Source organism: Aquarana catesbeiana, linkage group LG01 (assembly GCF_042186555.1).
Source record: "Aquarana catesbeiana isolate 2022-GZ linkage group LG01, ASM4218655v1, whole genome shotgun sequence".
NCBI classification, from domain to species: domain Eukaryota; kingdom Metazoa; phylum Chordata; class Amphibia; order Anura; family Ranidae; genus Aquarana; species Aquarana catesbeiana.
Window position 1 is genome coordinate 841,279,341 of NC_133324.1, and position 26,747 is coordinate 841,306,087.

Below are 26,747 nucleotides of genomic sequence, written 5' to 3' on the forward strand. Positions count from 1 at the left end.
ATGGCACAGACAGGCGAATCGCTGTCATGGTACGTCGGTACCATAGACGGCCACTAGGGGGCGCATGCACGCCGCTGGAGGCGCGCGCCCCCTGCTCGCTCACGGAGCCGTTGCGAGTGCCCGGCGGTCTCGATCACTGCCGGGCTCCGTGATCGCTCGGGGCACACGGAGAACCGGGAGCTGTGTGTGTAAACACACAGTTTCCGGTTCTCTGAGGGGGGGACTGATAGATCCTCTGTTCATACAGAGTATGAACAGGGGATCTGTTAGTTTCCCTGCACAGTCCACATCTCCCTTCAGTTAGAACACTTCCTAGGACACACATTAACCCCTTCACTGCCCCCTAGAGTTAACCCCTTTTAATTGCACTGATCGCTGTATTAATGCCAGTGGTCCCAAAAATGTGTCAAAATTGTCCGACATGTCTGCCATAATGTCGCAGTCATGATAAAAATCTCTGATCGCCACCATTACTAGTAAAAAAAAAAAATATTAATAAAAATGCCATAAAACTATCTCCTATTTTGTAGACGCTATAACTTTTGTGCAAACCAATCAATATACGCTTATTGCAATTTTTTTACCAAAAATATGTAGAAAAATACATATCAACCTAAACTGAGGGAAAACAATGGTTTTTTATATATTTTTTGGGGATATTTATTATAGCAAAAAGTAAAAAATAATGCGTTTTTTTCAAAATTGTAGCTCTTTTTTTGTTTATAGCGCAAAAAATAAAAACCGCAGAGGTGATCAAATACCACCAGAAGAAAGCTCTATTTGTTGGGAAAGAAGGACATCAATTTTGTTTGGGAGCCACGTCGCACGACCGCACAATTGTCAGTTAAAGTGACACAGTGCCGAATCGCAAAAAGTGCTCTGGTCTTTGGCCAGCCAAATGGTCCGGGGCTGAAGCGGTTAAAGAGAACACAGCTTCACCTGAAATTCTAAGTTCGGTGAACATTAAGCCCTGGTTCACATTATTGCGGGGATGGATTGTCTGATGTTGAGGTGGGAAAAAAAAGTTTTAGATTTCAAAAGGACACATTTTGCTGAAATGGGGAGATTTCTAACACGACAAAAGGAAGTAATCTGTGGACACTGTTAAAGTCTACCATACTGGAGGCAAATGGTTTATATGTCAGACAAGTTAGGAGGAATAAATGGCAGAAAAAAAGCAATGTAGTTCACTAAAGAGGTAAGTAGGATAGTAAAGAATAGTAGGATGGTAAAGGAAAAAAAATCAGCATATAGAAGATTCAAGGAAACAGGAGTTGTAGCTGAAATAGAAGAGTATAAAACTAGACAAAAGGAGGCCAAACACATTATTAGTGCTGCCAAAGCACAGAAAAGGGGGACATTGCTAAATCTATTAAGAAAGGAGATAAAACCTTTTTTGGTACATTAGTGATAGAAGGAAAAATACAATGGGATCACTAAAATGAAAACTGGGCACAATACATATGTTGTGGGAGACCTGGATGTAGCAAACCATTTAAACAATTATTTCTGTTCAGTCTTCTCAGAAATAAATTGTAGCAATAAAAAGTTGGGAAATCATATTGGTTCTAGAAATTTTTCATTTTTAGGATTTCTGGAGACAGAGGTAGCAAAGGAACTGGCTCGGTTAAAGCTCAATAAAGCTATACCTATCCACAAGGAGGGAAGCAAGGTAGAAGCTGGCAATTACAGGCCAGTGAGTTTAACATTAATTGTAGTCAAGTTAATGGAAGCACTCCTGAAAAGAAGGACTGCGAGAAAATGGCTGTTAATCTGCCAGAAATCATGTGGGCTAATAACTTCCTGTACACACACTGCCCCTGTGGCATGCTTATCAGTTACATTGTTTCCAGGTATCTATGTGTGCTATAAAACCTTTCCCTATAAGTTATGGAGAAGAGCAGACAGTAAAAAGACTGTTTGATCCTGTATTCTCTGATTTTCCCCTTCTTCCACTGTCCCCAGTCAATCTCCTGATAGAACAGAGCCTCGGGAGCACTCTGCACATGCTCAGTTTGGTGTATATTGCTAGAGAGGTTTTTTTTTCTCGGGAGGTGCATGTGATCAACACAGAGCCAATCAGAACTGTCCAGACAGAGGGTCGGGGCTCTTGCAATCTCATAGGACAGTCAGAAAACTCCTCCTACAAGCTTTAACCAGTGCTTGGCTGGAGACTGATGTAAGTCACAAGACTGCTGTATACTGCTAATGAGAAAAGGTATTTAGCAGTTTATATTTACGAAAATAATTTCATTTCCATGTTCTGTGTACTATGAGAGACCAGATATAGTGAATGCAGGGTCCTGGGTTTAGTAACACTTTAATATATAATAAAAACAAGGATCTTGATAACAGAACTGAAAACACAAGCCAAGAATGGCAGCTTCTTCATTTTTCTTATCAATGGTAAACTTTAATGACTACAAGACACTATATATATAGCTCTATATAGATGCATGTTTTTATTTTTGCAGTCTGTGTTGGATAAGAAGTAATAATTTATGAACCTAAATTGTTTCTTTTTGTCAAACATACTTCAGTATTATTTGTGCGTGGTATAGTTTACAAGACAGGCTTTTCATATTTCAAAGTATACATTATTTTAGCATACATTATGATAATTCATTTAGACATGTTTATTTTGATGTCTCCTTATATTAAGGTTTGGGAAGCAAATCTCTGTATCTGAAGAGCGGGAACCCGCTGAAAGTAAGGGAGTTGTTAGAAGATTTTAAAAAGGATGCACGGAGCATTAAACTAAAAGTCGGAAAACATCAACTGGAAGATGTGACGGACGTGCTGAAATATTTTTTATATGAAATAGACGATGCACTTCTGACAAAAGAACTTTATCCATATTGGATCTCTGCCCTAGGTAATGACACTGTGTTCTAGAAATAGCTGTTTCATTATTCATTTGAACGAATGCATCTACTAAGTAAAAGATGTTTATTTAAGTGAAAGATTTTTGCTTAAACTCCCTTGAGACTGCAGGCCCAATGCTATTAGAGCAAACTTCCTATGCTATAAAATTAGAATGAGGCATCCTGCTGCCAATGCAGATAGTACCTTGAACCTACCGTTTTACTGAGAGCTCATAATGTAAGCAACATATGTCATCAGATACAAACTGTTACATTAGGTGCCTCCATTTCCTCCTGTTATTTTTTTAAAGATCATTACTGTTATATTGCCATCTATGTGCATGCAGCTGAACCAGTATACTTTTCTTGCTTTTTGCAATTTTAAATAGAACACAAATTCAGAAACTGCTAAAATGTTCCAGGCTGAACCTGCCCACAGGCATATTAGACCAGCCTTAGGGCTGGCTATGGGCGATTGCTGAGACAGGATATGCTGTGGTCTGGTTCAATATGGATAATATAACATAACTCCTTTATGACTATCCAGCAAAGCACTACAACACACCCTAATCTGCTGTGTTTTTGCTGCAGTTTCTGGCTCGCCACTAGCAATTTTTCACTTTGTCTAATATGTGTATGCAAACCTGCAATCGTGTGTACATCTGCAAAACTATAAAAATATTTAAGTTTGGGCTTAGAGTGATACTATTTATTGGCAAACTATATAGATTCTAATGCAAGATTTTAAAGCACTCTGGCCTCTTCTTGAGGAAATATGATCCGGTAATAAGAAACATACATTTTATACATGAAATAATGAAGAGATGCAGATGTTATCAACTGGACACTTAAAGTGGTTGTAAACCCCGATGAAAAAAAAACCCTGCAAGACAAAGGCATTATGAACTAGTATGCATCGCATACTAACTCATTATGAAACACTTACCTTAGAACAATGCTGTTGCAGCGGTCAGGGCACACCGCTGTGACTGGCAACATGTCCTCCCAGAGTTATTTCCAGGTTCATGGGCTCCGGCGCTGTGATTGGCTGGCACTGCAATGATGTCACTCCTGCGCATGCAGCCGCCAGTAATGGCACAACAGCTGAAGAAATGGCATGAGCGGAACATGCGGATACCGTGAATATCTCCTAAACTGTGCAACTTTAGGAGAACTTCACGGTACCTACAGGGTTTACAACCAGTATACGAGTGGTTCAAGGTGCTAATTGTCCTGTCACCTCTCACATTCAAGTAGGAAGTAGGCATGGCGTGAGTCTTTGTAACGTCCCATTGCCTTTGAGTTGTGACTGAGATGGTGGTTTAGGGAAAGTCATTGTGGCACATAACATTTCTGTCTCTGTTTGAGCGACGTTCCAGAGTCCTGAATTTTCTTATAAAGTTATAAAGTAGCTCAAACTTCCACTGTCCCACATCCTTAATTAATATAATAACAACAAAACATGGAAAAACAGACCCTACTTTACCACCAAGAGTGGAATTTACAGGTACAACATGGGGCAGAACATGTGTAAATTCATACAATTGAATTGTTTATTATTAAAAAATATTATAGAAATATTAGAAAACTGGGTAAAAAACACATATAGCAACACCACCTGAAAGACGGGAATGGAACCCTGTCACAATTCATTACTCACTATCCAAGAATTACAGAAATAGTATCTATGATAAGGCTTCATCCCATATTTCCTGTCAATGGGTTTCACAGTAGTTACCACTTCTTCAGGACAAGATGGTGATGTAAAGAACCACTAGATATTCAGATCAAAATGTACATAATTAATAGCAAATCACAACATATTTAATAACATACATATACACACATCACAGAGAGTAGAAGAATATGCTCACATGCTTAGGTAATATTATAACCATACAAGCAGTCTTTCATTGGTCTTTCAGGCAGGCATATGTGCACCAGAACCCTCCCTTATTGTGTGTATTGTGTGTATTGGGGATGATGTTTGGTCTTTGGTTCGAGGGAGGGATGGGTAACTCGGGCTAGGCTTATGGCCGAGCCCGGCCTTCTTGTTCTTCCCCTTCATGTGAATGTTCCCAACCAGCCCGCCCTTTAGGAGGTTGTGTTTGCTGGCTCTAAAGGTGGGAGGGCTGCCTTGGTTGGCTTCAAAGGCCTTCACCACCCTATGCACTATTTAGCGTATGCGTGGTATGGCAGGCACATGGCCCAATGACGTAATCTGCCCACGCCGGTACCAAAAGAGGTCAGAGACAGATAAACTATGCATATTTGGATTTGAATATATAGTGGTTCTTTACATTACCAGTACCTTTCGTGAAATACGTCAAACAGGAAATAAAAGACATAGTGTTGTCATGGATATCATTTCTGTCGGATACTGAGTAATTGGAATTGTGACAGGGCTCTATTCTCGTCTTTAGGGCCGTGTTGCTATATGTTTGTTTTTTTTTCCAGAGTTTTAATAATAATAAAATGTATAATTTTACAGATATGTCCAAATTTTACAGATATACCAAAGTAGAGGATTTGTAGAACAAATCCATTGTATTCTGTATTGTAACTGCAAGCCTAGTATTGGTACCCTATCAATTGCAGGTTTCACATCTTTTCTACCTACATGGGAAATGTTACAGCTATGCTAAACTCTGTTAAGTCAGTACTTGTTAGAACTATGTTCATCTCTGCTAAGACATTGATAATTTTCAGCCTCATTCCAGCTCTTCCTGTCCTGCTACAGCCAGGGATTTCCTTGTGATTTTCCTTACAGTTCAGTCCTGTTTTTACAACATACACAGCACATACTACTGATACTGGAATTGACCTGGATGGTTACTCCCAGGTCATTATAGACAGTACCTGGATGCCATAGGGACGGGTTTGTCTGGATGAGAATGAGGAAACATTGGTTTAGCCTATAGGCATGGACAGGGTTTTCACGCTCCCAATACTTTTATTCCATGCCAAACACTTTCCATTTGATCAGATATTGAATGCACCCTGTGACTCATCTTGAAACTACACTGATTTCAACCTCAAACTCTTCACTGCCGACCGCAGAAATAGGCAGAGACCGAGAAGACCTACTAGAAAAGAAATCCGGGATTATAGGCTTCAGACAAGAAATGTAAAATGCATGATGAGCCTTCAGCAACTCAGGAAGAGAGAGCACAACAAGGTTTATGATCTTGATGGGCCAGTGAACTTAGGGCCCAGTGCTATGCTGGAAAATGCAGCCTTAGGTTAAATATGAAAATCCACGCTAGTTCCCCAGGCTGAAAATCGAAACCCTTTACCCTCTTTTTATCAGCGCCAATCTTAGCCCTGGACTGAGACTGAGAAAGGCAGTATATTTAGGTTAAAGGCTAGGGAGGCTAGATGTTTTGTATTTCCAGGACTGAGGATTCAGAGGAACAATGTGGAAGAGTCGCAATTTGGTTTCCACATGAAGAGGGAAAGCGGGCTAATTAAAAAATTATTTTCCTAGAAGTTAGTTTCAAGCAGCATGGGAACAGCATAATCAGAAAACATAAAAAAATAGGAACTGGGTTTGGTGTTTTTGGACTCTGGTCAAGTGGATACATTTCATCTTCTCTTTATCCACACAGAGGAGACTTTCTGGCTTAAAAAAACAAAACTGATGGCAGTAATTTGACCAATTAATTCTGGGATTAAGGGCATACAATCAGGACACTCCCAAAATGACAGGTTATAAGGATGAAGGCACTATATCAAAGCTAAGGTACTCCTGATGGGCTCAGCAAAACTGTGATCAGGAGAGAATAGGTTTCTTGTGTAATGGGCCTGATTTTAGTAGTGGAACAGTCAGCTAATATGATGGATAGTGCACAAGTCTTGGGACTGAGAGACAGATCTAAGTGATGGACAGGGCATACATCCAAAAAGCAGTAACATGCACCCGAGTCAGTAATAGCTTGAGCTTCAGCTGCTCTTTTGGGTACTCACAAAGACAAGGTTAATAAAATGTGAGTGGGATAAGCCAAATAGGACAGAGTAAGCTGGAAAGCAATAATTGCTTTCTTAACAGTTACCCTAAAAAGACCATTCATAATTGAAATGACCCTCCGTAGAGACAGAGTTTGGATTGTCCGCACAGCAGCTGCATTTCAGGGGACAAAACTGGATAGACCAGACTTAGCTGCATTGGTTTAGGAGCATTTGTAGGTAGTGGGAATGCTGAAGTCTTTGTTGCCTCAAGCAGGGGTAAGTAGGCTGCCATCTTTTCCTGTTTGTACTCCTTGAAACTACAGTTGATCTTGGTGGCCAGTCGAGTATGCTTATTCAGTGTATTTGGAATTCTAATTTGAGCTAGTTCATCATTTACCTGTTCCAAGAGGCCAAAACCTGCTGCTTGAGGGCAGCATCATTCCATTAATTGCCCACACTCGATCTATAAAAGTCAGGGCTATACTCTCTGACAGATCTTTGACCTAAGGTTTCCTAGAGCAGACTCTGGGGGGGACTGCTCTATGAGTGTCATTGTAAAGTTTGGCCAGTGCCTCATACCGGGAGTAGATGCTGTAAAAAATCACACTTCCCTGTTTCATGAGATAAAAAGCCCAGACTTAAGGCTCTTCCTAAAGGAAGACTCTGGGGCACTCATCAGGGGTAGAGAAACGTGGAGGTGTCTTCAAAAGACTTTGAACTCACTATGATTTCCAGAAAAATGATCCAGAAGAGATACCATGCTGAGGGATTGCAGAACATAGTTTGCTGGACAGGAATTGAATTTGGCCTCAAAATGAAAATATTCTATATATAGTTCTTGTACACAGTTCTTGAGTTTTTGAAATCTATAGATCAGCAGAGAGTTGTCTCCTATGGCTGGCTGCATAGCTGTTCTTCTGTTATGGCTACACTTCCTTGTGAGTGACGCAGACCCCTTGTAAAGGCCTCACTAGGGTTTCATCCCTGGTGAGGCCTGGCAGAGCATCACCAGGGATGAAACCCAGCGTCTGGTGATGTCTATGTGTTCCAGACTTCAGGCTGTAATTGACTGCAAAGGATTTGCAACCAAGTGTTAAAAAGTGAAAGTTTGATGGATGATTGTTAATCTGTCCCATTACTTTTGGTCCCTTAAAAAGTGGGAGGCACATATACAAACTGTTGTAATTCCTACACCTGATTTGGATGTAAATACCCTCAATTTAAAGCTGAGTTAAAGCACATATGGTCGTTTCATTTCAAATCCATTGTGGTGGTGTATAGAGCCAAAAAGATTAGAATTGTGTCGATGTCCCAATATTTATGGACCTGACTGTACATGTTCCATGAATATCAGCTCTGATCGGCACTGGAGGGATAAATGTAAAGATACTTTTTTTTTCATCCTAAAGGGTGTTTGTTAGTATTGAAATTGGCAAAAGACAACAGCATCAATGTTGACAAAGGCATTCAGCTATATTGTATGTAGCGCCCTACTCCTGTAGGAGCGGCTAAAAGTTTATTCTACCCTGGAGCTTATTCCATCACCCCCACTCCTCAACCAAATAGAACACGCAGACAGTCAATGAAAGTGAACTATATACAAGTTTATTATGGTTTCCATACGAAATGTAGCATCATGCTGAAAAGTCACTCTGAATAATGCAGCACTATACTGAAAAGTCAATCTGAATAACTCTCAGCAGGGTTGGATGATATGCAATACAATATTATTCTCAGATTATATAAGCCCCGAGTAGTAGACCTCCATCTTGAATAATATTCCCTTGTGCGATGCATGTTTCCTTCTTCCACTTTACCACCATTTCCGGACTTGGCAGAACTTCTGAGTTTAACTCCCTCTGTGATACTCTAAATAACACTCGGAAAGTGACTTTCCAGATTCCTCCAGGGTATTAGTTCCTCTAGGGCCCAGCTCTATTAGCCTGAACCCCATTCACTAACCCCTCTAAAGTCTCTGCAGAAGTTCTGTTCCCTTCTGGGTTACACTCACTTGTGTTTCTGAGTAATGATCCACACACGGAAAATCCTCACCCATTCCTGGTTGTCAGTATTGGCAGCGATTTGGAAGAAAGTAATTCAGTTCCTCTCCATCCGCATAGCTTGGCTTTTCCTCTCCTCTCACCGAAAGAGCGTCAGTGCTATATCAGTGTCTGTATCCTGACTCCTGGGTCTCTTCTCCATCCATCCATATCCACACTAGGCCACAGGTCCCTCTACCCCCCGAGGGGGAAGAGCACACACGGAAGCCTCCTGGTTTCTACATACTTCACCAGGCTCCTCTCACTTCCCATAAAGAACAAGAACCCCCCGGAAGCATGTGACCAAGCCTTAAATAGAAGTCCCGCCCCTGTCCCAACATATATACCCCCTCCTAAAACCATAACTGTCCCCAGTTGTAGGGAAAAAAATCCTTTTCCCCCAACCTGGAAACAATCGTACTAACTAGCCTCATTTTTTTTTCTAAGTGTTGTGTGCAAGGCATATACAAGAATTAGACAAATCACATTTTCAATCATAATCACATTTCCTGTCTTATGATTCTCTAACACTACAGATATTATTATGCAGACAGCCGTCTTGAAGTACCTGTAAAAGCAAACATGAAAACACATCCTAGTCTTTTCCTATCTTACAGATTCATAATATACACATTTTTTTTTTCTTCTCCTGGCATGTGTCATACCATCAGGACTGCTGTTTCCTCAAAAGAAGTCAAAGTGACTCCCGCAAAACAGAGCCTGCATGGTCACGCCAATATATACACTTTTCAAGTCCCAAAGAAACACAACACTTTCTGGATGACTCCAACAGGGAGTTCATAAAACTTTTTGAGCAGAACCACACTACAAGTGACAGAACAGAGACAGCAGCAGAGATAGTGTCCTTACTTAACCAAGTAGGCACTGTAGCTGTTCCCTGTGTTAGCAGTCATGGGACAAAAACCCACCCTAACCCAACTACTCACTTGTCATTTAGTGAACAAATCCAGCACACATCATGTTTACAGTTCCAGAACCAAAATACTGTTCACAAGTAATAGCGGGGGTCAGGCAGTCTCTTGCGGGAATCCCCCGTCCCCCTTACAGAGATTAAAAAACTACGGGTGTGCTGACCCGCTTTAAGGACTAGGACCCTGTCCTTATAGATAGCCCTCCCCAGCTTCCATTCCCTGAAAATGTCCTGAAATCGGATCCAAACTTCACTGTCTGGGGTGCACTGAGGGTTGGGCACATGCAGGTAGTCCCATACCAGTTCTCTCTCCCATTCCTCCCTGAAATCCTCGACAATAGCCATGATTGACTCTGGCACATATGGGTACTCGTACCCCCATTCCTGGGCCACTCTCTTTTGTACATCCCTCTGGAATCTGGACAGACGGGGTAGTTCCTTCAGTTTTCCCCTCCCAGGCAGAACACAGGCATCCTGAGCTTTGATAGCCCTCTGCTGGAAGGAGGAAGAATCAAGAGAGGGTGTACGTTGAATTTTGGAATGAAGTCTGATGGGGGGTGTAAAAGGCTTCGCGAAGATGGCTGTGTCCTCTATAATTCCTTTAGAAGCCTCTAAAGATGTGGAACTTTCCAGGAACACCTCATCTTCACTAGAGCTACCCTCTGCAGGGGATGACCACTCAAACAGGCGTTCGACAGATCCATACCTGTCCAGCATCTCTGGTGATCCCCAGTCTATGGCCCGGCCCTCATCTCCCCTGTCCAGCTCACCCAAGATATCCCCATCTCCTTCACATGGCTCCCTCTGGACAGGTTCAATAAGGGGCTTGTTCTTAATGGTTGGCAATTCCAGGGAACATCCTGGGGCCTGCTCTACTAACCCAGGTTCCCCTGGAGCCCAAACCACAGGCCTCCCCATCAGGTCCTACCTGAACCTCCGGCACTTCCGATTCCTTTGAGGGAACAGTCTGGAACTCCTTTGCTGCTACTGCGAACACAGGCGACTCTTGGCCCTCTCCGGCCACTCCGGTCATCTGTGCTTGAGGCTTGCAAAGTCTGGTTGTGGGACTGGCATGGTAGTACCGGACCTCCTGTTGCACAGGTCCCAGGCGTGTAAGCTGTGCTCTGGAGTGTCCACAGCGGGCCCAGGCCCGGACTCCTACTGTGGGATGCTGACATGCAGGGCATAACATGCAAAGCTGCTCCACACCTTCCACCACTCCAAGCGCCAGTCCTCCGTTGAGCTCCAGGCAGATGCCGGTGTCCACGAGGACTTGGTCCTGCTGATCATTCTGCTACATGGCTGGCATACTCTGAATACGTGTGGCCATCTTCCTCTGCCTTGTGTATAGCGCATGGCAAACTGAATGCTGACACCCTCTCCTCTAGGGCGTGGATCTGCCTCTCAGCTTGTTGGCTCAGCGTGCGAGGAACTGTAACACTACATTTTGCAACCGAACCACAGCGACACCTGGTGGCAGGCTCGTTAGAACTGCAGGTTGCAGCAGCAAACTGATTTTTTAACACAGTAGAAATGTCCTCTGGGTAACCCCAAACTGCAAAAGAGATAGCCTCTTCTTCCATCACATTCCCGACTGTGCAGCAGGCAAATTTGTAGCAACAGTGGCGATGCTGGTGCCGTATTCACACCAGACATCTCTGTATAAGTTAAGACCCTCCTGCAATAGTCACCTGGGGACTATCCAGGATACAGTCACTGTACTGCTGTGACTGTCTGCGTGGTTGCTAGGGGTAACGGGCTCACAGGGTAGTAAAATCTCGGTGGGACCTACATGTAGCACCCTACTCCCGTAGGAGCGGCTAAAAGTTCATTCTACCCTGGAGCTTATTCCATCACCCCCCTCCTCAACCAAATAGAACACGCAGACAGTCAATGAAAGTGAACTATATACAAGTTTATTGTGGTTTCCATATGAAATGTAGCATCATGCTGAAAAGTCACTCTGAATAATGCAGCACTATACTGAAAAGTCACTCTGAATAACTCTCAGCAGGGTTGGATGATATGCAATACAATATTATTCTCAGATTATATAAGCCCTGAGTAGTAGACCTCCATCTTGAATAATATTCCCTTGTGCGATGCATGTTTCCTTCTTCCACTCTACCACCACTTCCTGACTTGGCAGAACTTCTGAGTTTAACTCCCTCTGTGATACTCTGAATAACACTCGGGAAGTGACTTTCCGGATTCCTCCAGGGTATTAGTTCCTCTAGGGCCTAGCTCTATTAGCCTGAACCCCATACACTAACCCCTCTAAAGTCTCTGCAGAAGTTCTGTTCCCTTCTGGGTTACACTCACTTGTGTTTCTGAGTAATGATCCATGTCGCACACGGAAAATCCTCACCCATTCCTGCTTGTCAGTATTGGTAGCGATTTGGAATTCAGTTCCTCTCCATCCGCATAGCTTGGCTTTTCCTCTCCTCTCACCGAAAGAGCATCAGTGCTATATCAGTGTCTGTATCCTGACTCCTGGGTCTCTTCTCCATCCATCCATATCCACACCAGGCCACAGGTCCCTCTACCCCCCGAGGGGGAAGAGCACACACGGAAGCCTCCTGGTTTCTACATACTTCGCCAGGCTCCTCTGACTTCCCATGCAGAACAAGAACCCCCCGGAAGCATGTGACCAAGCCTTAAATAGAAGTCCCGCCCCTGTCCCAACAAATTAACCATTGGTCCAGAGACGTCCTCCAAAAGCTACCTGTCACTCACACTCATAATCCTTCTGTCTTCTAGGCCAACCCCCAGAAAACAAAGGAAACTGTTCAAGCAGAGTGCAGGGGGTCACACCCTCCTCTACACTATTAAACCTCCCCAGAAATCAAACCCCACCAGATTACACTGCAGAGTGAGATTCTGGCAAATTTAACCTATTTTAACACTAAACTCACCCAAACTGGTGGGTGCTACATGTACATATATAGTCAAAAGTCTTGATAATACTATGGTGATGGTCCTTTTTAAATGTTAAGACCTTAATGTTATTCTGACAAACATACACACATTTGCTTCAAGGTGTATGTCCATGCATTACTATACTACATTAATATACCCTCAAGCCGTCCACTTCCCCTATAGAGGATGTCCCAGGGCTATTTTTTCTTTTACCTTTACATCTTTCCAAACACACAGTGTGTGGGCAGGCATTTAGAAGTCAAAGCAGCAGCATTTTTTGCTGAGAAAGAAACCACTGTATGTGTGCAGAGTGGGACAGAGAGGGGCGTGATATATACAAAGCTTTGTAGTCCAGCAGGAAGGGGTGGTTGGATTCCAGTTTAGCAAAGGCACTGTACTGTCTGTCCAAACAGGAAGTTATTAGCTCACTGGATTTCTGGCAGAACAACAGAAGTTTGTCTGTACCCATTTTTAAAGGAAAAACATGGGGAAATGTGCATTCATTGCAGACATGCAATCAATCTGTTTTTTTTTTTTTTTTCACTTGCCTTGACATATATTTTAAGGGGCAGAAATGAAGACCAGTTAAAATGGAAGTGTACCAGCTAAACCCATATGGTACATTGGATTGTCACTCTTGAACAAGTCTGATGAGGATCTCTGAGCTGCTGACTTGATGTGGATGACAAATTCAGACAAGTTCAAATTGATATAGGGCTAGTTATAATTCTGCTTCAATAATTATAACATTCAGCCTGTGTGACTGACTAATGTCAGATCCAGTCACACTCCAGGAATCTATGTCCTAAAGTTATATTTTCATGGCAGTGAAATTGTCCAGACTTTCAGCTAAAAAGTAAATTGTACCTTGTTAATGTTATATACAGTATGTATGCTTCCTTTTTAAATGAACAAGTGTGTGTTAAGACATATTGTTCATATACAGTACAGTAATTTTAGTGCTCAGCCAATGACCTAAACCCTTTTTACAATCTAAGCAGCATTCATGCTTTTACACCTCTTTGTTATTTGAGATTACAGCTTAAACTTTATGTATCATGTTGTCACATATTAAACATTTATGTAGCGCTGAATATAGCCCTTGACATGAATTTGTTGGGGTCAAATTTTAACTATCAACATTTTTTTGATGTTAGGTAAAATGTGCACAAAGGTTCGCTGTGTGAGGAGCAACATCACAATTGCTATTGTGTTATTTAAGCATAAGTATGAGAAATATCAGTAATATTAGCATTCATCTCTATCCAGCCTGACTTCTAATGTCACAGGTCTATTAAAGTCCAACTCAAGTCACCTCTGTAAAGTTTGTATTACTGTCTGTGTCCTCAGCAGAGAGAATTACCCCTACTTCATATTCCAGTGACAGGGGTCATAGGGATAGAAAGAGATGGGAAATTGCTCTTATCAGTAGAAAGACCAAGTGTATTCTATTTTAAGTGAAGGTTCTTACTTTACATTTTTTTTTAGCTTCTTTAAATGTACATTAAAACAGAACTAAAGTGTATCTGAGCACCACAAACTAAAAACTTTATTTCATTCAGTTTTAATATTCACAGCAAACTATCCCATCTATTCATCCATGTCTCCATGCTTCATTTTGTTGAGACATCACTTTGAAAAACACCCCCTGTATTCCTAGCTATGGCCATTGTAAGTTAGGGCAGGTGATTCATGTAGCATTTACTGCCTGGAATCCATCTGCCCTTACTTTAGACATGCAGGAAGGAGTGTGTGTTTAGCTGAGAAAGCATCCCCCCACCCCCCAGATGAAAGAAAATAAAAATGCCTATGAAGATTTCTGGGATGTATGACATCATTTTGGCCTCAGCCAGAAACCAGGAAGAAACTGAGGAAATAAATTAAAAAAAAAGGTTAAAACAAGTAAATATAATATACCTTTCTTTCTATTTACTAAGGCTAGTAGCATAAGGATTAAACATGTTAAATGCTGATTCAGAGAGTTTAGTTCCCATTTAACCTTTCTTTTTGCCTTACCATGTTGGCTCCATGCTACAACTCCCAGTGCTCATTGGGCAGTGGAGCCCCAAACTACTTGTCAGGGAAAAGTAACACCCCCACTGCTTGGTCATACGGGTGCTGATGTACATCTGAACTTTGGTGCAAAAGCAGTGGAAGTGTCTGGTTGCCGTGGTTTACCATTGCAACAATGTGTGATGTGGTTTTGTTGTGCAGAGTACTGAGCAGCATAGAAGCAGCATTCCCTGCATTAAGGTAGAAAATGTTTAGGTAGCAGTAAATCTATCTATCTATCTATCTATCTATCTATCTATCTATCTATCTATCTATCTATCTATCTATCTATCTATCTATCTAGATCAAGTCCCAGTTCTCTCATGACAGCATACCTCAGATCAGCTCCCCCCCCATAAAGGACCACCTAACTAGCTAATAAAAAAGAGTAAATGTTCCTTACTCAGTAATCTTTTTTTTTCGTCTTCACTCCAGGACCACTGTATGTTGTTTTCTTGCTCCAGCCTCTCCCATGTGTCTAGGTAAATTCCTCTTATTGGGTGTACTCGAGGGTGCCGGAGTCCTTGTGGTCTGTATGTGGGGTATAAATTGCTCCTAGGGAGGGAGAGCTCATGGTAAGTACTTCTTATTCTTTATAAATAAGGGTCTAAGCTAGAACTTATCTGCCCTGAGGGAAGTGGGCTGAAGACATGTTGGTGTAACAATTTTTCTGTGAGGCCAGTATACTAAGGCAACCATGGAAACCACTCTTTTCATCATGGGACTTACCTTTAGTGCAACATCTTGGGCTTTCTCACAGGAAGGTATCTAGGAAGTTATATGTAAGGCCTCTCACCATCATTTTGGGAAGACGGGGTCCTGTCACAAGGCTAGTGATAGATGGCTGGGTAAGGTAAATTACTTTTTTTTATTTGCCAGTTAAGTGACCTTTTTGTCAAGGGCTGACCCAAGGTATGCTGTCACAAGGAGATACCAGGAAATGAAAATTACTGTAAGTAGCTGATACCACTTTTTCATAATATGAATGAATTTCCTCTCACTTAAATTGGCCTTAGTTTGTGCACAAGTATTACTCTAGTATTGACATTAGATTGTAAGCTCCTTCAGGGTCAGAGACGGATGAAACCTTTAATGTTGTAACATATGCATACATGATATCATTAGGGTGGTCTTTTTTTCATCAGTTAACTTTTCACCCACACATTTTAAGGCTTATTACTGCATTCAGCTAGAACCGGTTTTAATAAAATCAGCTATTAATGACTACACTGGTACTTAAACCTCGATTCACGGGAGATTTGTGGCCCTACCAGCCTTCACGCTCATTAGTTTCCCTTTTTCCTTCTTTTAATTAACCATTCATCCATTTTTAGCAGCAAGATTAATAAGTAATGAGGAAAAGTTTTAAGTAAATTGTAGTTTTTTTTTTCAAAAGGAAAAGTTATCAGAAAATCAAGTTTGATGCTTGTCAGAAAAAATATACACTATACAGTATTAGCTTGCAGCAATCTGATTTATGGAAATTGCTCTGCAGATATGCGTGAGGCTTTAGTTAACAACACATGATTTGTAACAATTATTATAAATTTCAACTAACAGTTATAATGCCGCATAGCTGTGGCTTGGACTGTTTAGAAAGGTCATCTCAAAAGAGCATGTACAGTTCTTGGTAAATGTAGCATTTCCTAACCTTGCTGTTGACAACAGAAGTATATATATATATATATATATATATATATATATATATATATATATATATATATGTGTGTGTGTATAGTGTGCATACTGTATATACAGTATAGACTACCAATTTTAAAAAAACACCCCACATTTTTCCAGTTTTTCATTGAAACTTATGCAGTTTAATGTCTCAATGTACTCTGAAAAAAATGCACAGAACAAACAAACAATTGGACATAAAAAAACATGGAATTGTTTTCTTTAACAAAATGTAATCTACATTTTTGACTTATCAAAGTAAACACGAAGTTCCCACAGATGTGTTGCACTTGTAGGTTACTTTGCTTTCACCTTTCTGTCCAGTTCATCCCAAACCAGCTTGAAGGGGTTTAAGTCTGGAGATTGTGTTGGAAATTCCATGATTTGAAGCCTACCATATTTTTCTTTTCTTCTAAGGTAGTTCTGACACAGCCTGGGAGTACATTTTGGGTTATTATCTTGCTGTAAGATGAACCCCTGACCAACTAGGTGTATTCTAGAGGTTTTTGCATGCTGCTGTAAAATGTTTGGTTAGTAGTTTTGGTTCAGGGTGCCACTCATTCTGTGTAAGTCAATGACTCTGGATCAAACAAAAGGGCCCCACACCTTCACACTTCCTCCTCCATATTTAACAGTTGGTGTCAAACACAGAGGAACCATCCTTTCACCTACGTGACCGTGTACAAAAACCCTGCTTGATGAACTGAAGATCTCAAATTTTGATTAATCATAAGATCTTCTTGCAGTCTTCTGTTGTCAACTGGTGATGCTTCATGGCAAAGGCAAGCCTCTTTTTCTTATTTTGCCATCCTAGCAATGGTTTTCTTACAACCACTTGATCTGTCAAACCTGCAGCTCAAAGTCTTCTCTTCACAGTTTAAACTGAGGCTTGCTTACTTTTATCAGTGTTAAGTAGACATGTTTGTCTCATTTCAAATTAATATTCAGATGAATTTTTCATTATTTGGAGATTCTGATATATCTGAATACTCAAATTACAGTATAAACAAAGCTTACCGAATACTCTGAATAACTAAACTAAAATTTGTCAGAATTTCCGAAATTCAAATTGAAATTCAGATTGGATTTTACATCAAACTCCATTCGAATTTAATAATTATACTACTTCCTGCAGTACACTACTATCCAACTTTTGCTTAAGAGGGCATAGCAACAGGGTGAGGTTGATTTTCTAAAGGCAAATATACTGTGCACTGCAAGTGCAGTTGCTCTAGATTTAAGAGGAAGCTCTGAAATGAGGGGAAGCTCTGCTGATTTTTTTTTTTTTTCCCAAGAAAATTTTTATTTTCGGAAAAGAAAAAATTTACAGAAATCTCAATCAACTGTTGTACATAACTGAGTATTGGAACAACAAGATTGTAATACACAAACAAATTTGGTCACTTCAGCATAAACCTTTACGTAGTGGATCTAGACCTACTGTTTCGTTCAATATGGTCTACGTTTCGTTGTTAAACTTTATCCAAGATGGGGGTCCCTATAGAATGCAACTACTGCTTAGTTTCTCAGACAAGTAGCAGGGAAGGGAGGGTATCTAGAGTAGAATACGTGGGCACAGTGTAACCATTTTTGGAGGGAGTTGCGAATAGTAGTAGTGAGGGGATCGCTATGTGTTAAGCCCATGTTTGGTACTTACAGAGCGTAGCTGGGGAGTATGTGAAGTGAAGTTGTGGGCAGAATCTGTGTGTGATTAAGCTGGATACCATAGTAGGGTGGGGAGGGGGTGAAGCGGAGCGGGGATTGCCGGAGAAGAAAGGAGGAGAGAAGGGGAGTGTGGGGGGGAAGAGAGGGGAGGGTGGGAAGAAGAGAGGGGGAAAAAAAAGGGGGGAAGGATGGGGAGTGTACATCTCTGACTGCCCTCCTCAGGTTTTAAAGGAATGCAGGGAATTCCGGTTGAAATTTCAGTATGCCTTGGAGGGGGATGGGCATTAAGGGGCGAGGGGTGACAAGTAGGATTTGAATTTTTTTCCTCCTCCTTCTTTTCCCTTCCTTCCCCTTCCCTCTCTTGGGGGGGGGGGGGGTAGATAGGGTCATGGCTATCGCTATTTCCTTACTTGAGTGAATTGAGTACGTTTGAGTATTCAGGTGTCATCTGAAAGTGTAACCAGCATGCCCATTTTTTGCTGAATTTTGATGGGGTGTTTCATGAAATGTGGATCAGTTCTTCTATTTCAGCAACTTTACGTATACTGTTAAACCAGTCTTTGATTGTAGGTATCTGAGAAGAGCCCCAAAGCAGGGGGATGCATTGTTTTGCTGCATTAATCATGTGCAATGCCAAGGATTTGTGGTAGGATTTATGCGGTAGGGGAGAGTGGTGAAGGAGGAATTGAGTTGTGGTTGGCAAGGTGGGAGGCAGTGAGGAGTTTTCCTTTATGAAAGAATTGGTGGGTTTGGGTTTGATCCTGTGACCAGTTATCGGTGAGAAAATGGTGATACATCCCTGGGGGTAAGTCAGGGTTCATTTTTACTGATGTTAGTGGTCCTAAGATGGAGGATATGTTAGTTTGGGTGCACAACTTCCTGAAGCAATGTAAGGTGGGTCCAATCAGTGGGTGTTGCAGAGTTGCTAAAGGAATGTGGCTTGGGATCATCCATGGCAGAGAGGCCAGAGGAAGGGTAGTGAGAGATGCTTTTAAGGGGACCCAATCTTTGGAGAAGGAGTGGACATTCCAGTCTACAATTCTGGAGAGATGTACTGCTGTGTAGTAATTTAGGAGGTCTGGGAGACCTATCCCCCCTAAGCTGATTCTAGGTCTCCGTTCCCCCCAAAGGAATCTGTAGCATATATTTTTGTATGCATTAAAAAAGGTTGGTGGGGCATGGATTGGAATCATCTGCAAGATGTATAACAATCCCATAGCGCATTCATCTTTAAGTTCCCAGCCCTACCAAACCACCAGAATATTGGTTTGTTCCAATTTTTGAGGTCGGTGGTTAGTTTATTTAGGAGCGGCAAGTGATTTTTCATGTACAGGTCAGAAAGCCCTTTTTTATCGGTTTGTGTCATCAGGTGGTGTAGGTTAATGGTGTTGTCCCTGGCCTCTCATCCAAGAACAAAGCCTACTTGGTCTGGGGCGATGAAAGAGGGGAGGAAAGGTAAGAGTCTGTTTGCTAATATCTTGGAGAAGATTTTGATGTCCATGTTGAGTAACGAGATCGGTCTGTAGTTCCCAGTGTTTGTGGGGTCCTTTCCTTTTTTGGGGGTGACTGTTATGTGGGCTTCTAGCTTCCCATGTGTAAGGGGATTTGAAGGGGAGAGGGAGTTATAAGCATTTAGAAAGGGGGACTGTAGTGTCTCTGCAAAAATTTTGTAATATGCCGCGGGTAGCCCATCTGGGCCTGGACTCTTGCCAGGTTTTAGTTGTTTTACTGCTTGTTCCCATTCTGTTGGGGTGACCGGAGACTCAAGTGTGTCAGTGGTATCTGCTGGGATTTTTTCCAGGGGAGAATTTGTTCAGGAATGATTGGATCTCATTTTGCCTTTTTGAGGTGGGGGAGGCACTAGGGTTGGACACGTTGAGGTTATATAGGGAAGAGTAGTATTGCTCAAATTCGTGTGCTATGTCAGTGTTTTTCGTGAGCGTCTTACCCGTTGGAGAGTGTATTTGATGTATTGTGTTTCTAGCTTTCTTTGAGCATAGTGCTTTGGCTAGTACATGGCCAGATTTAATTCCATATTCATAAAAGAGTTTCTGCGAGAGAATTAATTTTTTTTCAGATTGCGACCTAGTTCTTCTTGTATGCGTGTACGAGTTTTGATGAGTTCCATGTGAGCTTTTTGGGCCAGTTTGGTGAACAGATCTGCAAGCTTGGCAATTTTCTCTCTTTTGATTGCTGCAGACATGGAAATCATTTTGCCTCTCACTACACATTTGTGTGCTTCCCATTGGTCAATTTAGAGGTATCACAAGTGTTATTTTCGGTGAAATAGTGGACTAAGCATTTACGGATTTCTGCTTCTCTAGCTTTGTCTGTCAGGATGTTCGATTCAAGTCTCCAGATGCGCGTGTATGCGGTTTTGTCAGGAAAGGTGAGTGTGACTGAGATGGGGTGGTGGTCAGAAAATGTCATGGGCTCTATTGTTGCTGCTGTCAGGCTTGGCAGGTCTTGTTGTGTGATGAAGAGATAGTCAAGACGGGAGTACCTATTATGCGGAATTGAGATAAAAATCTTTTTCCTTCAGGTGAAGGGTGCGCCAGGTGTCATGGAGTAATATGTCTTGAAGGCATTTTCTGATTTTTCTAGTAGCCCTGAATGACAGGTGAGATTTACCTGAAGAGGTGTCTAGTAGGGGATCTAACGAGACGTCACCCCCTAGGATCAATATTCCTACTTGGAAAGTAGATAGACGTTGTGCAATGGTGTGAAAGAAAGGAACCTGGGAGGAGTTGGGGCTATATATTTTTGCCAGCGTGATTGGTTTATTTCTATAAATACCTTTAATAAAAATGAATCTACTCTGGTCATCTAAGAGGGTGTCTGATATTTGGATGGGAGCATTTTTGGAAAGAAGTATTGCGAATCCTTTGGATTTTGTGACTGGGGAGGTGGCATGGAAGCTTTGGGGGAAGGAGTGATTTGATAGTTTAGGGATTGACTTAGTGCAAAAGTGGGTTTCCTGCAAGAAGACTACATGAGCTTTCATGGATCACATACTGGATAGCACTTGTGAGCATTTTTCTGGGGTGTTTAAGCCTTTGGCGTTCAGAGAGATACGTTTCAGCGAGGAATCGATGGTTCATGTTTTGGGCTGAGCCATGTTGATAGTGGGAGGGAGCTGGGCTGTGGTAATGCTGCTCTGAGGAGGGGGAGTCAGAGAGGGAGGGGGAGAAAAGGAAGAGGATCAGAAAAAAAAAGGAGGAATAAGAGGGGTAGAAGGGGATGAGGCGGGCACTAGAGAGGACTAGGGAAGTGGGGGGTAAAGGTCAGGTGTATATTAGGAATTGATCGAGGGGGGGTTATACCGGCTGTGCAACTGAACCTGTCAACCTGTCAACCCACCTTACAATAGGAGAGGGGTCCGGTTTGGTCAACGGTGTCTGTCAGAGTCCGTTGTGTGTGGAGGTGGTAGGTAATGTACTACAGGAGGAGTGAGTTCTGCGTCCCTATGAGGTCATAAGGGCTATATTGTCTGCCTTTCTTAAATGGTGTCTGGAACCAGGAGGGGAGAATATTTCCCTTCCGGTACTACCCATCAGTGTTTAAGAAGAGTTTTGGCATGGAGGGAGAGTGTATGTATGGAGCGGGGAGAGGAACTGATCTGGAAATTGTTAGTTATGTTTTGTCTTCCTGGCGTGGATTGGCCTTCATTCTGATAACAATCCTGTGATGGGAGTATACAATTTTTCATTGTAAAGGGATATACTAGGTTTGTGAGGCGTAGTGCGGATGTCTAGAATAACACGGTCTGGTGCAGAACCATTTTGAACACTTTAACTGATAAACTTGAAACTTGCAGTTTACATGACACTTAATGAAAGAAAATAACTTCAGTAATCACAGTGACTATAACAGTAATACATGTTGTAAATAAGTGTGGGCTCTCTGTGTCTGAGGGGGACATGCCCAGCCCTGGCTCATCGGGCTCAAATTTGTATGTCGCTCATCTATTCTCTATTGGGAAGTAGACTGAATGTTTTTGTAGTTTACTTCTGTGGGTATGCATTTGTGTGTTTGAGTATCAGAGATTGTTATGTGTTTTTGAAGATAGTGTGGAGCCCTTACCTGCACATATCCACCTCGGGTCCCAAGGCACACAGTTCGGACTGGAGCGCTATATAGCAGAGCGTCTTGGTCGACGCATAGCTGAAAAGTATAATGACATGTTACAAGGTCATAATATAATGTGGTAACTTTGAGTCAAAGGATAGAAAAGGAAGGGGTGGTAGAGTAAAGTATAAAGCGAGGTAGGTGAGTGTAGGTGATAGGTTGAGCCTAACAGGTAGGTAGTGAAGATGGTTTAGTAGGTTTGTGTGAAGGGAGAATAGTTAAGATGGAAGTTTAGAGCAGAGTGTACTCGTCTTCTGTATCTTATGTCCCAGTGGCAAGGTCAGCGGGTTGCTCTGAAGCATAAAAGAAAAGGGGGTGTCCATCATTTTCGGTTATTCCATTTGTGTAGGACCTTAAGGTGTCCTTAGGCATCGAACCAGAACATGCAGGAGGGTTCTTGGTGAGGAGAGGAAAAAGTCTCTGTCACAGGGACCATTTATGGATCATGCTTGCTGAGTGTCCGGGAGAATCCCATGGATGCGTCTAACTCCGGCTTTTCCAAGCATGGTTTCCTTAGGTGGAGGGTCATTGCTCGTTAGATGGGAGTAGGGGATCGAATATGTAGGGTGAAGTGTTTACACACCCCTCTGTAACTTCAGCCTCCATTTGACTGTGCTGCTATCCCTTTTGATGATGCAAGTGGGAGCTGTGTTGTCGTGCTGTGCTTTTCAGATATTCAGTATGACATAAGCATAAGGTCTCTTGGATCAGGTATGCGGAAGCTACTTAGCATTGTCAAGTATTGTGTGTGAAAGGCTGGATTCAGGAGGAGATGTAGTGGTCAGGTTATGAGACAGACCTTTGTAATCCACAACATTATAGTTTGCATGGGAAGGGATCATTGTGTTAGTGTTGTTTGCTTTTCCATATGAAGAGCAGGTGGGAGAGGGTTTGTGGATCCCGGATCTGTGACATCTCAGATAGACTGGAGGTTGGACATCTTTATGAGACCATTGTCGCAGAGTGACAAGCGTTCTAGGGTGGTCAAATTTGTAGGAATATTTATAGTGGCGCTTCTTACAATCAGGTATATGGAGGCTTACTGTGGGGACAATGTCTCTGTGTCATGTAATTAATGGAACAAATGAGTCTTTTACCTGATTAATTGATGCGTGCTCTGTGGTGCACCGGTGAGGCTGTAGGGCTGAAATCACTGGACCAGTCTGGTAAATCTACTAGCGGTATATCCAGAGTGGAGCAGAAGTGTTCCAGGTCCTCAGGCACCCCAAGGTTTGCTGTGCATCCTTGATGTGTCTCTGACAGGCAGAAAGGGAACTTCCAGGGGTATATGATTGATATAGCTCGCAGAGTGGCAAGTAAAGTCTGTAGTTCCCTTCTACGCTGTAGAGTGATATTGGAGAGATCTTGATAAATCCTAATTTCGGATCCCCTAAAAGATAGTTGATTTCTCCTCCTGGTTTTGCAGAGGATTTCAAGGAGACAACACATCGAGTCCCTGGGGGAATCCGTGTCTCTCCCTCTCAGACATAGCACTCTGTGTATGTGCTCAAAGGCAATCGGTGTATCTGGGGGTCTCTCCAGGAGGTCATTGAATATGTTGGTGACTGCCTAGGAGAGATGGCTGGGTTCTATCGATTCTGGGACCCCTCTAACCCTGAGGTTGCGGCGTATCCCTCGATTGTCCAGATCCTCCATATGGCGTTTAATCTCCCTCAGGTGTATGGCGTGGGATTCAGTCACTTGCTGCATGTGGCAGAGGGAGACATCATGGCGGGCCTGTATAGTTTCGACCTCCTCTACTCTCAAGGCTATGGCCTGGATGTCTGATCCCAGATATGAGATGGCAGTAGTGAGGGTGCTCTTTATGTCTGAGGCTATGCTATGGGGGTCATCCAGGCTCTGTGCTGGGGGTGATTGTGCCTCCATCCCTGCTCTGGAGCACTGTGGGCTTCTGCTTGGGGAGTGGGACTCATGGGAGAAGGCTACTTGTGAGGCTTGCGCCCTGCCTCTAGGCCTTGTCTGAAAGATATTGGGGTTCTGTCAGCTGAGCTGTGTGTCCTGCTCCCGCGGGGAGCGGGACCTTGTTGCCGACACACTCCTGGATGTTCTCTCCATGGTTTGGTTGTTTGAGAGCTGTGTGGGAGCCAACTAGCTTAAGTTGCTGGACCTCGTGGAAAGGGAGCTCCAGAATTACACGTCCATCTTGGTACGGTGCCAGGCCATGCAAAGTGAAGCTTTACTTCATTTACTAAGCTCTGGAGCAACTGAACTTGCAGTGCACAGTATAAGTAAATCAACCCGGTGTGTTTCAACACTGCTTTTATACAGACAGAGAGCTTGTAAGTAATCAACAAAAGTTAGGATACCTGTAGGTGTATGTTGTTAGCATAAACATTCAAGGATTCATTTACTTACATTTTGGGAGTATCTCACCAAAAATGACATTTTTGTTGCAGGGGATGCCAAAATCTGACTTTATAGTGCAGACTTCTGGGAAAATCAGTAAACCAATCGCTCCAGCAGAAAATTACATATCTGGAGGGAGTTATGTACACTGTCTGTGTACAGAACACCTCCAGGTTCCCATATTGCATTCAATTTTACAGGAAATGACTGTGCTGCAGATTGAAAAGGAAGGATAATTTTTATTAATATAAAATTACAATATGATTTGTGTCGCAATTGTATATTCTATTTTTTTTTTTTTTTTTTGCTATTTTTTACACAAAAGTGGAGTTACCCTTTAACTTCCTTTATTGGACCAACCTGTCCAATAAAAAGTGGCATTTAGAGGCTTTTACAAACCATTTAACACTGATGGAGGTTTACAGTGGACAACTTTTATTGCCTAAATAACATTCATATTAATATTTACATAAAGTTCATCTAAATCTACTAGTCCATCCAGCACAGCTCTCTCCATAGGTTGACAATACTGCTGTTCATGTTGCTCCTCCATAGATACAGTGGAAGAGTGAGTGTAGCCACCCTAAGACATCAATTATGTATTACTGGTTGGATCATCAGGTAAAAATAAGGGAAAAGCCTAAAAAAATTAAAACAATGCGACATCCATATCTAAGGATGCATAAACTGCAATACAATTTGTTTTTGGGTTTAGGTGTGCTTTAATATTTTCAAAAAGAAGTTCTGCTGGTTCATTATACAATGTAATTAGTATATTTCTGGGTGAGCTTGAACTGTGTTAGATTGCCCTTAATCCATTGTATGTGAGTTGTGAAGTCTGCATGCTTTTAATTTTTTTTTTTTTTTGTGACAGATATTCAGGATGAACGGGAACGAGTGCTAAAATACAAAAACTTAATTGATACACTTCTAGCACTGAATAAAAGCACCTTAGCTGCATTAATTGAACACCTTTACAGGTCAGTCTGCTTGTCTGTGCTATATAATTATATGATTATCATATTATAATCATATAATTATATTATACTGAAACTAAAAGAAATTGAATCACTTGTTTGCCTTTAATGGTTGCTATAACAATCAGTTTATTTTCGCATGATTAAAATGTCATGGTCCAAATGTTCTGGCAATGTCACCATGTCAGCAAGTTAAACAAAGGAGAGGAAAAATACAAATAAAAATAATAAAAAAAACTACGAGCTGAGGAGACTGAAATTAACTGTCAAACTTGCCAAGATGTTTGTGACAGATTAGCATAAAGCATAACACTAGAACTAAATGTAGATGTAGGTGCTAAGATTTGCACTCTTGAAATAACACTTATAAAACAGTGCTAAGCCCCTTCACCCCTGAATTAATCTATTCCAGGCAATAATTGTTGTCATACTGGTAGGGTAATATAATGCTTTGTAACAAACATCTGTTGATTTATAAAATTGGAAGGATAAAAATTTAATTATGAGTGACTTTGTCCTTTTGGCAGTAATAATTCAAATGCTGTAAATGGAGTTTGTTACAGATGTACTTTTTAGAGACAACTTGAGTAATAGTGATCATGGTGTAATCATATTTGCCATAAGCTACAGCAAAGAGAGACATGGTGGCATGACAAGAACTCCAAATGTCTAATCAGCTGCAATCCTTGCTGCACGACACTCAGTGGGGCCAACATTTTGGCCCAAAGAGCACACAAGGAAAGTGGGAGTAGTTACAACAAATTTGCATTACTCATTAGATTCCTTTGGGTAACAAGCATAAAAGAACAAGATTAAAACCTATGTGGCTACATTCTAGTGTAAAATACTTGAGAAAAAGGTTTAAAAAGTGCAAAGTATAGGGGACATTCTAGATATACAAGGAATGCAACAGAAAATGCAAGGGAGCAATCAGGGTGGCTAAAATAGATTATGAGAAACATATTGCTACAGCAAGTATAGCAAATCATCCACATATTTTCAAATGTATCAATAGCAAAAAGGTTATAAAAGAACATATAGGCCCCATAACGGATGAACACGGAAAGCTGGTCACAAAGGGAAAAGGTAGATGTACTAAATGTTTTTTTTTCTCTCCAGCTTTTACGGATTAAAAAAGACAAGTTTGGTAGTCTTAACAATAATATTAATGATGATT

General features: G+C 41.7%; 1 protein-coding gene across 2 annotated transcripts in view; it reads left to right on the forward strand.

Moving 5' to 3' along the window:
• Positions 1-26,747, forward strand: part of ARAP2 (ArfGAP with RhoGAP domain, ankyrin repeat and PH domain 2) — a 604,561-nt gene that overhangs the window by 343,614 nt on the left and 234,200 nt on the right. For both annotated transcript variants that reach the window (XR_012237041.1, XM_073608952.1), the window contains exons 21-22: positions 2,663-2,875; positions 25,468-25,573. Coding sequence is in view for 1 of the 2 variants with exons in the window: in XM_073608952.1 (XP_073465053.1) it covers positions 2,663-2,875; positions 25,468-25,573 (319 nt within the window). In the remaining variant the exon portion in view is untranslated. The remainder of the gene's footprint in view (positions 1-2,662; positions 2,876-25,467; positions 25,574-26,747) is intronic.